We start from the raw sequence: 13,758 nt of genomic DNA, 5'->3' as shown, positions 1-13,758 counted from the left end.
GGCCGTACAAAATTATCAACTTTAAAATGTGCCTGTTATATTTGGTCAAACATTTAATTAACTCACCCCTAATGTGATGGCTGCAACTGCTTCTCTTTGGTGAGGTGTGTGATGTTAGCTGGTATTGATGATGTTGCTACTCGCAACTAGTTTTCCAGGTTTGCGTCGGTCAGTCTTGACCGCAGTTGACTTTGTGGTGGTAAGTTTTGAAAAGAACTGCTGGCAAGTAATGCTGGTGGGCATTGCTGGCTGGTAACTGCTGGCGGGTACAGCTGGCTGGTAACTGCTGGCTCAGGCTGGTACTGCTGGCTTGTACTGTGCTGTGGGTACTGCTGGCTGGTACTGCTGTGGGTACTGCTGGCTCAAGCTGGTACTGCTGTGGGTATTGCTGATTCAGGCTGGTACTGTGCTGTAGGTACTTCTGGCTGGTACGGCCTTGGGTACTGCTGGCTCAGGCTGGTACTACTGGCTGGTACTGTGCTGTGGGTACTGCTGGCTGGTACTGCTGGCTCAGGCTGGTACTACTGGCTAGTACTGCTGGCTGGTACTGTGCTGTGAGTACTGCTGGCTGGTACTGTGCTGTGAGTACTGCTGGCTGGTACTGTGCTGTGGGTACTGCTGATTCCTGCTGGTACTGCTGTGGGTACTACTGGCTCTGGCTGGTACTGCTGACTCTGGCTGGTACTGCTGTAGGTACTGCTGGCTCTGGCTTATACTGCTGTGAGTACTGCTGGCTCTGGCTGGTACTGCTGTGAGTACTGCTGGTTCTGGCTGGTACTGCTGTGGGTACTGCTGGCTCTGGCTTATACTGCTGTGAGTACTGCTGGCTCTGGCTGGTACTGCGAGTGTGCTGCTGGCGGGAAATGCTGGCTAGCAGCGGTGCCGTGCTGGAGGAAGAGGCGATGTTTCCTGTATTGGTCACAGGCAGAGTGCATTTGATATCACTCCTCCTGTGACTCACTCAGACTGTCACAACGGAGCTGGAACTATACAGGAAGCATTGGCTCCGTTCTGACAGATCAGCTGAGACACACAGACTCAGCTGCACGGAGGGCCGGACCAAATGACTTTGAGGGCTGCATACGGCCCCCGGGACGTAGGTTCCCCACCCCTGCTTTAAAGCATGGTATACAGCACAGTGCTTGTGCTGTGTAATTTGGCCCCCTGTATCGCCTAAAAAAACCTGGCTGATCCTGCCAGTTTTTTCCCTCCCCTCTGTACAGAGACCACGGTGTATCATGGGTGCTAAGCCCTGAAACTTTGGTCAGTGTACATGCCTCCATCACCCACAGCTATCTGCAGCTCTCCTCCATTTCCTTTCCTCCCGTCTGTCTGCTCTCGTTAGCGCCGCTCTGCTCCCCTCCCCGCTGCAACAAAAATGGGATTTTTGACTTACTGTAAAATCCATTTCTCGGATGTTCATTGACAGACATAGCTCCTGATCTTCATAACCATTGGGTTATACTGCCCCCTCCAGGAGTAAGACACTAGGCAGAAAAAATCTGGCTACACCTATGGGCAGTCCCAGGGGGTATACTCCCTCTCTCTGCGATAGGTACTCAGTTTTGTTACAAGCAGTGTCAGAAGAATTACAACTCCACAGAGGGGTGGGTGCTGTGTCCGTAAATGAACACCAGAGAAATGGATTTTACAGCGAGTCAAAAATCCAATTTTCTCTTTCTTTCATTGAAGGACACAACTCCTGATCTTCATAGCCATTGGGACGTCCCAAAGCAGTGTTAAACATGAGGGGTGGGAACAGCAAAAAAAATCCCAAGGCTAAACAGTAGCCAACCAGGCAACAGGAGCTCAACCAAAACAACTGGAGCTTACCTGAAAAAAACAATACACCCTCAAGAGGATCAGGTTCTCTAAACAGCAGCCTACAAAACCTTGTGAAAACCTGCAAAAAAAGAAGCATCCGCAGATGCCAACACATCCACTTTATAGAACTTTGTAAAAGTGTGCACCGGCGACCAGGTAGCCGCCTTGCAAACCTGCGTCACTGACGCCTGATGATGGAAGGCCCAGGAGGCACTAAGTGCCCACGTAGAGTGCGCTTTGACAGGGAAAGGAGTAACCTGACCCCTGATGGAATAGGTCTGAATAACCGTCTGATCCATCTGGAAATGTTCTCAGAGGAAGCAGACAACCTTTTTTGACGCCCATTTGTGAGCACAAATAGGAGTCTGACTTCCTAAAAGACTCCATAGCTGCCAGGTACACCCTAATTGCTCAGACCACATCTAAAGCATGCAAGGCAATTTCCTTCAGATGTTTTGGCCTGGGACACAGAGAAGGCAACACAATGTCTTCATTCAAATGAAAATCAGAGACAAGGGTAGTATAAAACCATTTTATTGAGCAAGCAGTATAGGTAACTCACAAGATATCGGTAAGAATGCACAGGGAAGTTGGTTGCGGTCATCCATTCTGTGGACGTGGAGTAGGAGGATAGATATGCAGGCACTGGCCCCGGCTGTTTTGGGGATTTGCGTCACTTCCTAGATCTTCGGCGCCCCTGCCTCACTAGTTGTCATCACGTCCGGTATGAGCAGGGGAATGCTGGTTTTATTCTACACTTAGATGGCGCTGCTCTTTTTCCCCTACCTTTTATCTGTTTACAGAGGTCCTTCTAGCTTTTTTCAGAGCTGGCAGCCGTCCTAGCAGTGTGGTCATTACCCAATAGACTCTCTTTCATACAGACTTCCTTAAGGACTTACACTATTGTGAAGAGCATTGATCCTCACACACCATGTGTGCAGTCTGTCCCTCCCTATTTACATCATGCTCACTGTGCGCTGATTATTGTATTTGTTGAAAATCAGAGACAACCTTTGGGAGGAACGACGGGCAGGGGTGAAGAACCACCATATCTCTGTGAATCACTGAGGTGAACGACAGGATAACACCACCAGTTCCGACACTCTGCGTGCAGAGGTGAAAGCCATCAAAAAAGCAACCTTCTGAGACAGCGTAAGCAAGGGAATCTCCCAAAGTTTCTCAAAGGGAGTCTTCTGGAGAACAAATTGAGGATCCAAGGCGGCAACCGCGCTGGAGGAACCAAATGTCAGACACCCTGAAGAAAGGTGCACACCAGGGAATGTGTGGCCAAGGGTCATTGGAAGAAGACTGCCAAAGCTGACACCTGGCCCTTGATTGGTACTCAAGGCTAATTTCTGTTCAACCCCCCCATTGAAGGAAGGTCAAAATCAGAGACACCGAGAAGGGGAGAGGATGAACCTCAAGAGACTCACACCATGCAATGTATGTCTTCCACGTACGATGGTAGATCTACCTAGAAGTAGATTTCCTAGCTTTTAACAGCGTTGGAATCACTGACTCAGATAAACTTCTATCCATTAGCACCTGGCGTTCAACAGCCAAACCCTCAAAGCCAGCAACTGTAAAGCAAGATGGAAAATTGGTCATTGGAACGGCAGATCCTCCCTGAGGGGAAGCTACCAAGGAACGTCAGTGACCAGCCACACCAGATCGGCATACCAAGCCCGGCAAGGCCAGTCCGGAGCCTCTAAGATGACCGGAATCCCTTCTGCCTCGATCCTGCGTAGAAGTCTTGGCAGAAGCTTGAGAGGAGGGAAGGTGTAAATCAGACGATACTGACCCCACGGGGCCACCAGTACATCTGTGGCGTCCGCCAGAGGATCCCGTGACCGAACCACAAAGCTCTGCACCTTTCTGTTGAGCAGAGACGCCTACAGATCCACCTCGGGGATGCCCTACCAAAGATACAACTGATAAAACCCCTCAGATCATTCCCCTTTGTCCAACGCCTGCTGACTGAGGTAATCTGCTGTCCAGTTTTCCACCCCAGGAATGTGTACAGTGGAGAGGGCTGGTATGAACCATTCTGCCCACCTTAGAATGCTGGCTACCTCCAGAGCCGCCAGGACACTTTTTGTGCACCTTGGTGATTGACATAAGCCAACGGCCGTGACATTGTCCTATTGAATGTGCACTGGACATCCCCGAAGACGATCCATCCAGTAGTCCAGGCACAGTCTGATCGCTGGGAGTTCCAAGACAATGATCAGTAGTCTTGACTCTTCCAGTGTCCAGATCCCCTGAGCAGAATTTTTGCCTGGGACGCCTCCCCAGTCGGACAGGCTGCCATCCGTGGTGACGACTGTCCAATATAAATGGAGGAAGGATTTTCCTAGCCGAAGCGCCGGAAAACGAAGCCACCATATCAGGGACTCCTTTTTTCCCAGCTCAGCCGGATCTGATTGTCCAATTTGGCCAGAATATCCCTTTGCAGGGACCTTGTATGGAACTGTGCAAACGGAACCGCATCCAAAGTAGACACCATCAGGCCCAGCACCCGCATGCAAGTCCAGAGGGATGACCATCTGCTGGACAGCAGAAGACGAATTGCAGCCTGCAATTTTTGGAGTTTGTCCAGAGTCTAGAGTCCGACTGGAACCAGAGCAGACTTCTGAAAATTCAGAATCCAGCCGAACTCCCTCAGAGTTCGTATGGTGATTTCCATGTTTTCCACCAGAGCAATAGAAGACTCCGCTCGCAGAAGGAGGTCATCCAAGTAGCCCAGTACCGCGATCCCCCATTGGCGTAACAATGCTAGCACCAGGGCTAACACTTTTGTGAAGACCCGAGGAGCAGAGGCGAGACCAAAGGGCACCACAAACTAATAATGATCCTGCGGAGAAGCGCTATGACCGACACATATTGGAATGTGAAGGTAAGCATCTTTGCTGTCGATAGAAGCAAGAAAACCCCCCTCATGCAGGGATGCCACCACCGTGTGAATGGACTCCATCCTGAACTTCTGCACCCACACAAAGCAATTTGGCGCCTTGAGGTCCAGGATTTGACGCACCTTGCCTTCCTACCAGGGAACTGTAAACAGGTTAGAGTAAAAACCCTGAAAAGGTTCCGAAGTCAGAACTGGGACAATCACCTCTTGTCCAAGTCTTGTACTGCCCTAAACAGACCCTGTAACTAGTCTAGGGACAGGTGTAAGTTGGAAGGAAAGAACCTTGCCGGGGGACAAGAGTGAATCTTCATCTTGTAGCCAGACCGAATGACTTTGTGGACCCACTTGTCTTGTACCAGGGACGTCCACGGGTCCGGAAACCAACGAAGATGTCCCCCCACTCCCGATAAGGGTGAGGGCGCACCTTCATGCTGAAGAATCCTTGTCCACGGGTCTGAAGAAGCCCACTCTCGGCTTGCCAGACCAGGTTCATTTTGATCCTCCAGAGGAGGCCCTAAAAAGCTTTTAGCCCTTGTCAGTCGACCCTGAGAGCGAAAAAACTTCTTATGAGCCGAGAAGGAGGGCCCACGTCTACGACAAGGTTCCTTGCCCTTAGTAGCCTGCGATAGAAAAGTACTCTTTTCCTCTGTGAGACCTTTAATTATGTCATCCAGGGTAGCCCCAAACAGGTGATGCCCTTGAAAGGGGAGATCAGTCAAGTTCTTTTTTTAGAAGCCTGGTCTGCAGACCAGCATTTAAGCCAAAACACACGCTGAAGGACCACTGCAGAAACAGATAGCCGAGCTGCATCCAAAGAGGCATCACAGATAAGCTGCAGCCCCTGGACAAGCTGATCCGCCAGCTCAGCAAAGGCAGGGGAGAGCTGTTCTCCCTCCAGGTCACAGTGATAAAGCTTAGCCCACTCGGTCAGAGTTTGTGACACCAGGGCAATGGTGAATACCAGCCTCAGTGCAGAACCAGCCATGGTGTACATGTTGTGGGCCACAGCCCCTACCTTCCTGGACTTTTAATAAGGGTATTGTCTAGTAAATCGCTTGGGGACCCCAAGGGGATGCTTTGGTTGTCCCCACTCTTTAGCAACAATTGTGTCCAAATAGGCAGGGAAAGACAACACTTTTGCCGATCCGGATGGCTGGTGGGTGCCAAAGGGAACCTGCGCCTCCGTCACAGCTTCATCCTCCATCTTCAAGGTCTCATGCACAGATACAATTAGTGCTTCCACCAGCACCATTTCGTGAGCGGTTGCAGATGGGGAGGAATCATCCTTCAATATCTGAGGATTCTGTGTGTGTGGTCGCAGACCCAGAACGGTAACCCACATATGCGGCGGCCGAATCAGATTTAGGATCAGGACCGCCGTCAGTGCATTGATGGATGGTTGGGACCTGGAGGGCCCCGCAGCCTCAGAGAGGGGATCAGGTGGGGAGATGTGCTCCAAAGACTCCATGGGTCACCAGCGGGACCCCACAAAAAGTGTAAAACACTGCAAAGGGACAACCCCCACTGCACTGGCAGCACCACCCAGTCCCCAGACAAAGCACTGAGCGATCCTCAGCAGAGAGGGAGAGAACCCCACCAGACTCACCACCCAGCAGAAACAGGCACCTGCAGCCTCCAGGATAATCTTTGCTCCACTTGCAGCGAACAGGAAGTGAAATGATCCAGGAGTCAGCAGCAGGGGATAAGGAGGGGCTCCCACTGCCAAAATCACCACCCACAGGGATCCACTGTCATATCCGCCGCTATTTTCAATGGCAAACCACCGCAAAATGGCCACTGGACTATACAAACAAGGCCGCTGTGCATAAAAACACAGGCTACAGCAAAATGGCAGCACCACAAGGCTCCCTAGGACCCTGGAGGGATCCATAGGTCTCAAGGACAGGCCCTGGCAGGTACAACCCTCCTCGTACAGCCAATCGTCCGGTCGCCTGCGGCGCAGCCCCATCTTCAGCATAGCGCCCTGCCCCCACCCCAGAAGGTGGCCCAGACTACCCACACAGCTCCACCATAAGTGGAAGGGGGGGTAGGACGGGGGACAGATGAAAGGGGGGTGCCTGATGGGAAGGAGGGGAACCCCGGGGTCTCAGCATCCCAAGGAGGACCCATGTCCACCCCAAAACTCTCCAGGGGGGGGACAACTACTCACCATACCAGGAACCAGGCTGGCACCGCTCCAGACATTGAAATGGGGCGGCTGTCCGCCAGGAGGAACGCTGTGACTCTGGACGAGACCCGGTTGTATGCGACCTCACGAGGCGTTTAACTCACAGGCCAGCTCCTGTCCAGTGGGGCTATGTCGCGGCCGACCTACCACGGAGCTGAGATCTGCGCGCGCTTACTTGCCAGACTGGGGATGAACACTGGATCTAGATTATCCAGCCTGTTGCCCAGTTCGGCAGTTGATTGTAGATCTCACAAGAAAAAAACTGAAATGTTTTCTCCTTTTTAAAAAGAAAACATTTGCCAGGACCAGAGATCCCAGCAAGGATCTAGGTCCTTACTCCTGACTAGGCAGAAAAAAAACATACTTATAGCAGAGAGAGAGGGAGTATACCCCCTGGGACTGTCCATAGGCTTAGCCATATTCTATTTCTGCCTAGTGTCCTACTTCTGTAGGGGGCAGTATATAACCCAATGGTTATGAAGATCAGGAGCTGTGTCCGTAATGAACGAAAGAGAAACTGCTATATTTACATCATCCCCTCTATTAGATAGCAACCTGTATCCTAGTTCCTGTGCTTTATTTTAAAAAAAAAAAGCGGATTTCTTTTTTTTTTTCTTTTTCATTAACAGTTTTTATTGAAAATAATATAACATATAATTAATGTAACATAAGTAAGATTACAGAGAAATCCGCCATGGGGCAGTAAGATGCATATGAACAATTAACCAAACTGTAGCAAAATTATAGCAATATAGAGCTATAAGTTCTTATAATGAATGTAGGATAGAAAGACCTATAAAGGCAGCTCAAGGTCTCAGGTAACCACCAGGTCTTTAAGAACATACCAACAGAGTATGTACTAACCGATTCCTGTCCTGGCTAGTTTCCCATTTGAGTTTTCTTAGTTTGAGTGTCAAAGCGAGAGAGAACAGAAAGAGTAGAGGACAGTAAAGCACAGAAATAGAAGGGAGAAGAGAGAGGGCAAGAAAGGGAGAGAAAGAGAAAAAAAAAAAGGGGGGGGGGGGGGAAGGCAAGGATTGAGACCAGTTCTTCAGTCCATTGGTCCCGCGCACTTATCACTGCTTAAAGTGTTTTCCCTTTATACAGATATAATTTTGTAACATTTGGTAGACCATCAATACCAGGTAGACGTGAATTTCGGTAGGCGATCTTGTGAAATATGAAACAGTTCCTCCATTTCTTCTATTTTATTAACTCTCTTGAACCATTCCCTTGCCATCGGGACATATGTGGATTGCCAATGTACCAGGATACAGAGTCTGGTCGCATTGACCAAGTGCATGGCTAATGATCTTTTGTACTTTTTCTTCAATAATGAAGTGTGGTGCAAATGGTATTGTTCAGGCATGAAGTCAAGTGTGTAAGTGGGGATTTCCGCGATAGTGTCATGGATCATCTTCCAATATGGCCTAATCATATCACAACCCCACCAAATGTGTAGTAAGGTTCCCACCTCCGAACCACATCTCCAGCATACCTTCAGCAGTGAGGGTGAGAATTTATGTAGGAGTGCCGGTGTTCTAAACCATCGCAACCTAATCTTGTAGCCGTTTTCCTGAATGGCCACATTTAGAGAGCCTTTGTGTATATAATCATAAAAAGCTGATTTCTACCTGTGTTATCGGCGGTCATGTGACTCCCGGGTCTCTCCTCCTTTCCTCCCCGACTGACATCAGAGGAAGTTCTCGGCCCCGCCAGCTGGATATGTCAGACAGGGAGAAGAGAGAGTCGGGAGTCACGTGAGCACCGATAGGCACTGTGAAACCAGGTAGAAATCAGCTTTTTAAAAAAAAAAAAAAAAAAAGAGCACAAGGAACTAGGATACAGGTTGTAATCTAACAGAGGATGGTGTAAAGATAACATAGTGGCTTAACAACCACTTTAATAGGCAGTAATAGTTCACTAAAGCGGAATATGTTCTCTATTTTGCTTCATGTGTGTTGTCCATTATTTTTCTTAATTCACCAAAGGTGTTATTGCAGATATTTACTCAATTTACTGCATGCATGTTATATTGGTATTTTGTATGTAAAAGTCAATTTGCAAAGATTATTTCACCGATTTTTGCTCCTAAAACTTGCTGGTATTAATGAGTTTCTTCAAGGTAAATTTTACTGAGGAGATAAATATATATATACATATATTTATTACATGGAGAAAAACAATTCCATACCAATGTGGTATTTATCTGCAAAAATGATCAAAACGTTCAGTTAAGAACTGATCTGTTAGATGTTATTTTCAAATAAGATTAAAAAAAAAGCCCATTTACAATATTTTTTTGTTAATTGGCACAATTGTATGTGTGTTTCACTTACGTAAAGTAACTATAGTGTGTGGTTATATCTGGAGTGGAAGAAAATTAGTCACACAATGAAAGAAAGAAGTGTCTTCAGCAGCTTTTATTATATCTGGGTCAGCCATACAGAGGAACAAGTGTTCTGAAGGCTATAAGAAAGAAGGTTTTTATTTCATATGAGATAAGAGCAAACGGTGCAGGCATATACCTTAAAAAGAATGGATTTTAATCGAAAAAACAAATATCTCACTCACATCAAGGAAAGTATGTTAGGGCATAGGAAGTATCCACAGAACAGTGTGACAAGTAGCCACAAAGTTTGAAGATTACCGCTGGGTTATGTCTGCGGCGGCTGTGAAGCCTAACTGAGATAAGAAAATTCTGTGCAGTAGGGGCAATGCATTCCAGGACCCTGCCCCTTTGTTAAAGTCTGCTTGCTATGGTCTCAGCAGGTGCTGACATTGAGGCTTGACGGAAGGAAAGCCTGAGCTCTGCCTGTGAGTAAAGTAAAGCAGCAGTGGACTTAGTTTCCAGGTCCTTTCAACCTTGTCAAAATCTGCTTCATAGGTGCAGCAAGTAGGCTGAATGGCACCCAGAAACACTGTATGTCAGAATTTGAGAGGGTCCAGTGCTCCAGTTCTGGCTTTACACTGCCCCATGGTGGTCTTCAAATTCAGGGGCTCCTTGGCACATAGATCTGTGGATACTTCCTATGCCCTGTGAGTAAGATATTGTTTTATTTTTCCTTGGAAATTCCTCCTTTTAACATAATGACATGCAATGTACATTAAAACACCTTGAACTTACAGATTTAGGCTATAATATTTGGTGCCATTTTAATCATTACTGCTAAAATAGGTTAACGATATTTGTAAATCCACTAGGAATTGACTGTTGCTTTTTTTTTTTTTGTCTTTTTAGTGGTTAAACTCATTGCCCTCAAGCAGACAGAGCTTTAATATTATATATGGAGAATGTCCTTACTGCAGTAAGGTAAGCTGATTTCTGTTTTTTTTTTTGAGCTTTGTGTTTTTCCTTCATGCATAAAAAAAAAAGAAAGGAACCAAAGAAATAACTCTTTTTGTGAAACAAATGAATTTTCTTATTTGATAAATTGGTGTATACAGCAAGCTGCTAGTGCTTGCTTCCAAAGCAGAAGCCAGTTTGTTACAGTGATTATTGACTGAAATGTGAACTATACATATTTTGGCTTTGTTTGCATGTGTTAGTTTACAGTTACTGTAAATCACTGGCTTCTTCTGCGTCAGTATTTTAACATTTTTATACAAAAACAATTTGGGGGGATTTCATAAATGGTATTGTCCTTCCTTTAGAATGCCAATGTGCTGCAACAGGCATGAAGGATAGGTATATGATTCTGTTGGAGACCGGCATGAAGGTGCACTCCCTCCCCAGCCACTGCGCTTATCACACTAACAGGCAAATTGCCTGGGTTTTTCTACTAGAGTGGGCGGAACCTAATGGGAACTAAGAGATTAGTTCTCTATCAGGTCTGCCTTGCCATTGACAGCTCACAGCAATAGGTGGATCCCTTAGCTGCTCTTTAGTCTGAAATCGGCTTTGGAATCTTCCTAATGTCATCCACTGTCAAAAGTAAAGCAGACCTGATAGGTATCTATTCTCTCAATTCCATCCAACTGGTGCTGTGACCATGGGAACTAGTTCCCCATCAGGTCCACCCCCCAATAACTCAAGTGATTTCCTAAATAAGGACATTGCCATATTTGGGTGACTAGTTCCTCTTCAGGTCCACTAGGGGATTGGTTCCCCATCAGGTTCACCCCCCAATAACTCGAGTAATTTCCTAAATAAGGAAATTGACATATTTTTGGGTAATGAGATCACCAGTATCCCGAGTCCCTTAGTTTACACTTAGCTTTGTCCAGCTGTTTTTCTGGCCAACAGCTGGACAAGGCCAGGAATAGAGCCTTGTGTGGGAAGTGGTCACGTTCATGACAGCTTCTCAACACAGACATGCCCCCACTCTGAGCAACGGCATACCTACCCCAACTCAGAGCTGGTTTTAACTACAGCCAGTTTCCAGAACTGTGTACTGGAGGTAATTATTTTCTTTAGGAATCTGCTGCAGCCTACAACTTCAAGTGGCGATAGAACTACCCAAGTTTGGTGCACATGTCAATATTGAAACTTTTCCTTTTGTTTTGGCTAAAATAAGAAAGGGGTGTGCCAGGTTTTTACTGCTGTCTGAGGCATCACTAGGAGATTGCCCCTCACTCTAGTCTGATGACTATTTTGTCAATGGGATAGAAAGTAAGGGGAAACTCTAATAAGGACAAAGTCAGTAATAAAAATACAGCTTTATAGTAGAGCAGAGCTAGCTAAAACACTGTGATGTTTTTATTGATGACCGTGTCCCTCACTTTGCGGCATGGTGACCTTTTTTTAATGCATGTTTCCTGATGGCGATAACAGTGGACCAGGACTGCATAATGAATGTTAAATGGCCACTTGTGGTCTCCATCAGAAGACCATGTGACATCATAGAAACACAGCTGGGAAACAAGGACAGAAACCATTATCAGCCCAAAACAGAAAGTGCCTTAACAAGTACCTTTTAATAGCAGGATCCACAGGATTTTTTTTTATTGAAATCTGCAGATTTAGGAATATTAAAACTAAGATTGGCATGTTTAAGCCTTTATCATACTTTGTGTTTACATATACTATAAACAGAAACACACAGACAGATAGATAGAATTAAGCTGAAACGTTTCATGTGTATAAAAAAATGCAATACCAGTTCCTTTATTTTTTTAATTCAGTAAGATTGTATACAGACGATCCCCGGGTTAGAAACAAGATAGGGTCTGTAGGTTTAGAACCGGTTCACACTACCGCGACCAGAAAGTCGCCCCATGAAGGAGCGACTTTTTAGCGTGACTTTAGCGCGACTTTGATAGGCGACTTTGTCTATGGGGAATGCCTGGGTAATCTTTTTCTTCTTCCTGGAAAGTCTGATCACAGTCGCTTGAAAATAGATAAGGTTCCGACTTAGAGGCGACTCCCATTGAAGTCTATGTGCACAAGTCGGATAGAGGTCGCCTTGAAGTAGTACAGGAACCTTTTCTGAAGTCGGAGCGACTTCAGTAGTGCATATTAAGACGGCTCTCATTCATTTACATTGAATTTGTAATGACAAGCAACTTGAGGTCGCACAAGTCGCGTCCCAAGTCGGAGTAGTGTGAACCGGGTCTTATTCTTAAGTCGGAACAGGTACATTTTTTTTAATTTAGCTCCAACCAAAAGAATAATTTTTAGGTTTTTTGGATAGCATAGGGAAGGGTTAACACCCCTGTACCATTTGTTTTGCTGTCTGTAGCCCTGTGCAGAAGATTTCACCTCACTTTCTGTCCCTATGACAACTGGATTTTGAAAATTTTGGGTTGATGTAGAAACAAGGATTGGTGATAAAGCTTCAGTGGAAATAACTTTTTCCGATGAGAACAGGAGCGAATTTACCTTCCTAGAGGTAGATTTCCTCTCACTTCCTGTGGGTCTCTCTTCGTTTCCAAGTAGGAATCGTTTGTAACCCGGGGACTGACTGTATATTGGCATTTAATATAGTAAAGTGCATTAAAGTTGACTCTACATTTCTGATAAAATTCTTCTTGTTTTATAGCCTATCACGCTGAAGCTGCTTAACAAAACATTCTGAATCTCCATGTGGCCGGAAAAGAAGCATACGTTTAATTATTTACAAGCCATATATTGCACAGTAGATCATTAGTATAAGGACTGGAATTGCAAGTCCGTATTTACAGATATCTTTCCAATTTTGTTGCTGAGAATTGAGGTCCTCTAAAGGATTGTCCCTTTCCTCCCAGGAGGTCTTGCCTTTCCAATACTTGTGCTGAGAATTGAGGTCCTCGAAGGGAGCTTCCCTTTCCTCCCAGTAGGTTTTGCCTTTTTGACGGATTGGTTTTCTGCTGAGAGCAAGTTTGTAGTTGTGTGCAGCGTGACCATTGCCTGTTCCCTGGATACAAAGAAAAAAGTTAAATATGATGACTGTACATTTGTTTAATATGTAAAATGTTTACACTATATTAAAACTATTACAATACTCTACATGTAAAGCTGGCCTCATTATTGGAAGTCTATGAACAAAGTACCTATGTTCCCATTAATTCTCAAACTTTACGCTGCACACAAGCGGGGACTTAAGCTGTATACACACTATACAATTTTCTTTAGATTTTTCCCTTTAGATTTACCAAAACCATATAATATGAGGTCAAATCCAAACACTTTTCAATTAGTATGCAATCCGGCAGGCCCTTATACTACACAGTTAAAGGTAAATCTAAGGGCTCTTTCACACGGTCCGCCTCCGTAGGCGGATCCGTGTTGCTCAGCGGGGATCGATCTGCGATCCCCGCTGAGCTGGGAGGATGACAGCTCCGTCTCCGCTTGCGGAGAGGGAGGTGTCTCAGCCCCCGCTGCCCTCTATGGGGGATCGGATGAGAGCGGACCGCT

General features: G+C 46.2%; 2 protein-coding genes across 5 annotated transcripts in view; one reads left to right on the top strand and one right to left on the bottom strand.

Moving 5' to 3' along the window:
- Positions 1-13,038, top strand: part of FANCL (FA complementation group L) — a 158,573-nt gene extending 145,535 nt beyond the window's left edge. The window contains exons 13-14 of the mRNA XM_082251229.1: positions 10,165-10,236; positions 12,905-13,038. Of these exons, the coding sequence (XP_082107355.1) occupies positions 10,165-10,236; positions 12,905-12,940 (108 nt within the window). The 3' untranslated portion in view covers positions 12,941-13,038. The remainder of the gene's footprint in view (positions 1-10,164; positions 10,237-12,904) is intronic.
- Positions 12,980-13,758, bottom strand: part of VRK2 (VRK serine/threonine kinase 2) — a gene marked incomplete at its 3' end in the record, with an annotated part of 342,168 nt that continues 341,389 nt past the window's right edge. For all 4 annotated transcript variants that reach the window (XM_082251228.1, XM_082251225.1, XM_082251226.1 and 1 more), the window contains exon 14: positions 12,980-13,258. In XM_082251228.1, coding sequence (XP_082107354.1) covers positions 12,980-13,258 — 279 coding nt within the window. The remainder of the gene's footprint in view (positions 13,259-13,758) is intronic.

Source organism: Pelophylax lessonae (genome assembly GCF_965119305.1).
Source record: "Pelophylax lessonae genome assembly, chromosome: 3".
Classification (NCBI taxonomy): domain Eukaryota; kingdom Metazoa; phylum Chordata; class Amphibia; order Anura; family Ranidae; genus Pelophylax; species Pelophylax lessonae.
Note: the sequence above shows the minus strand (reverse complement) of the source record. Positions and strands in the feature narration are given on the sequence as shown.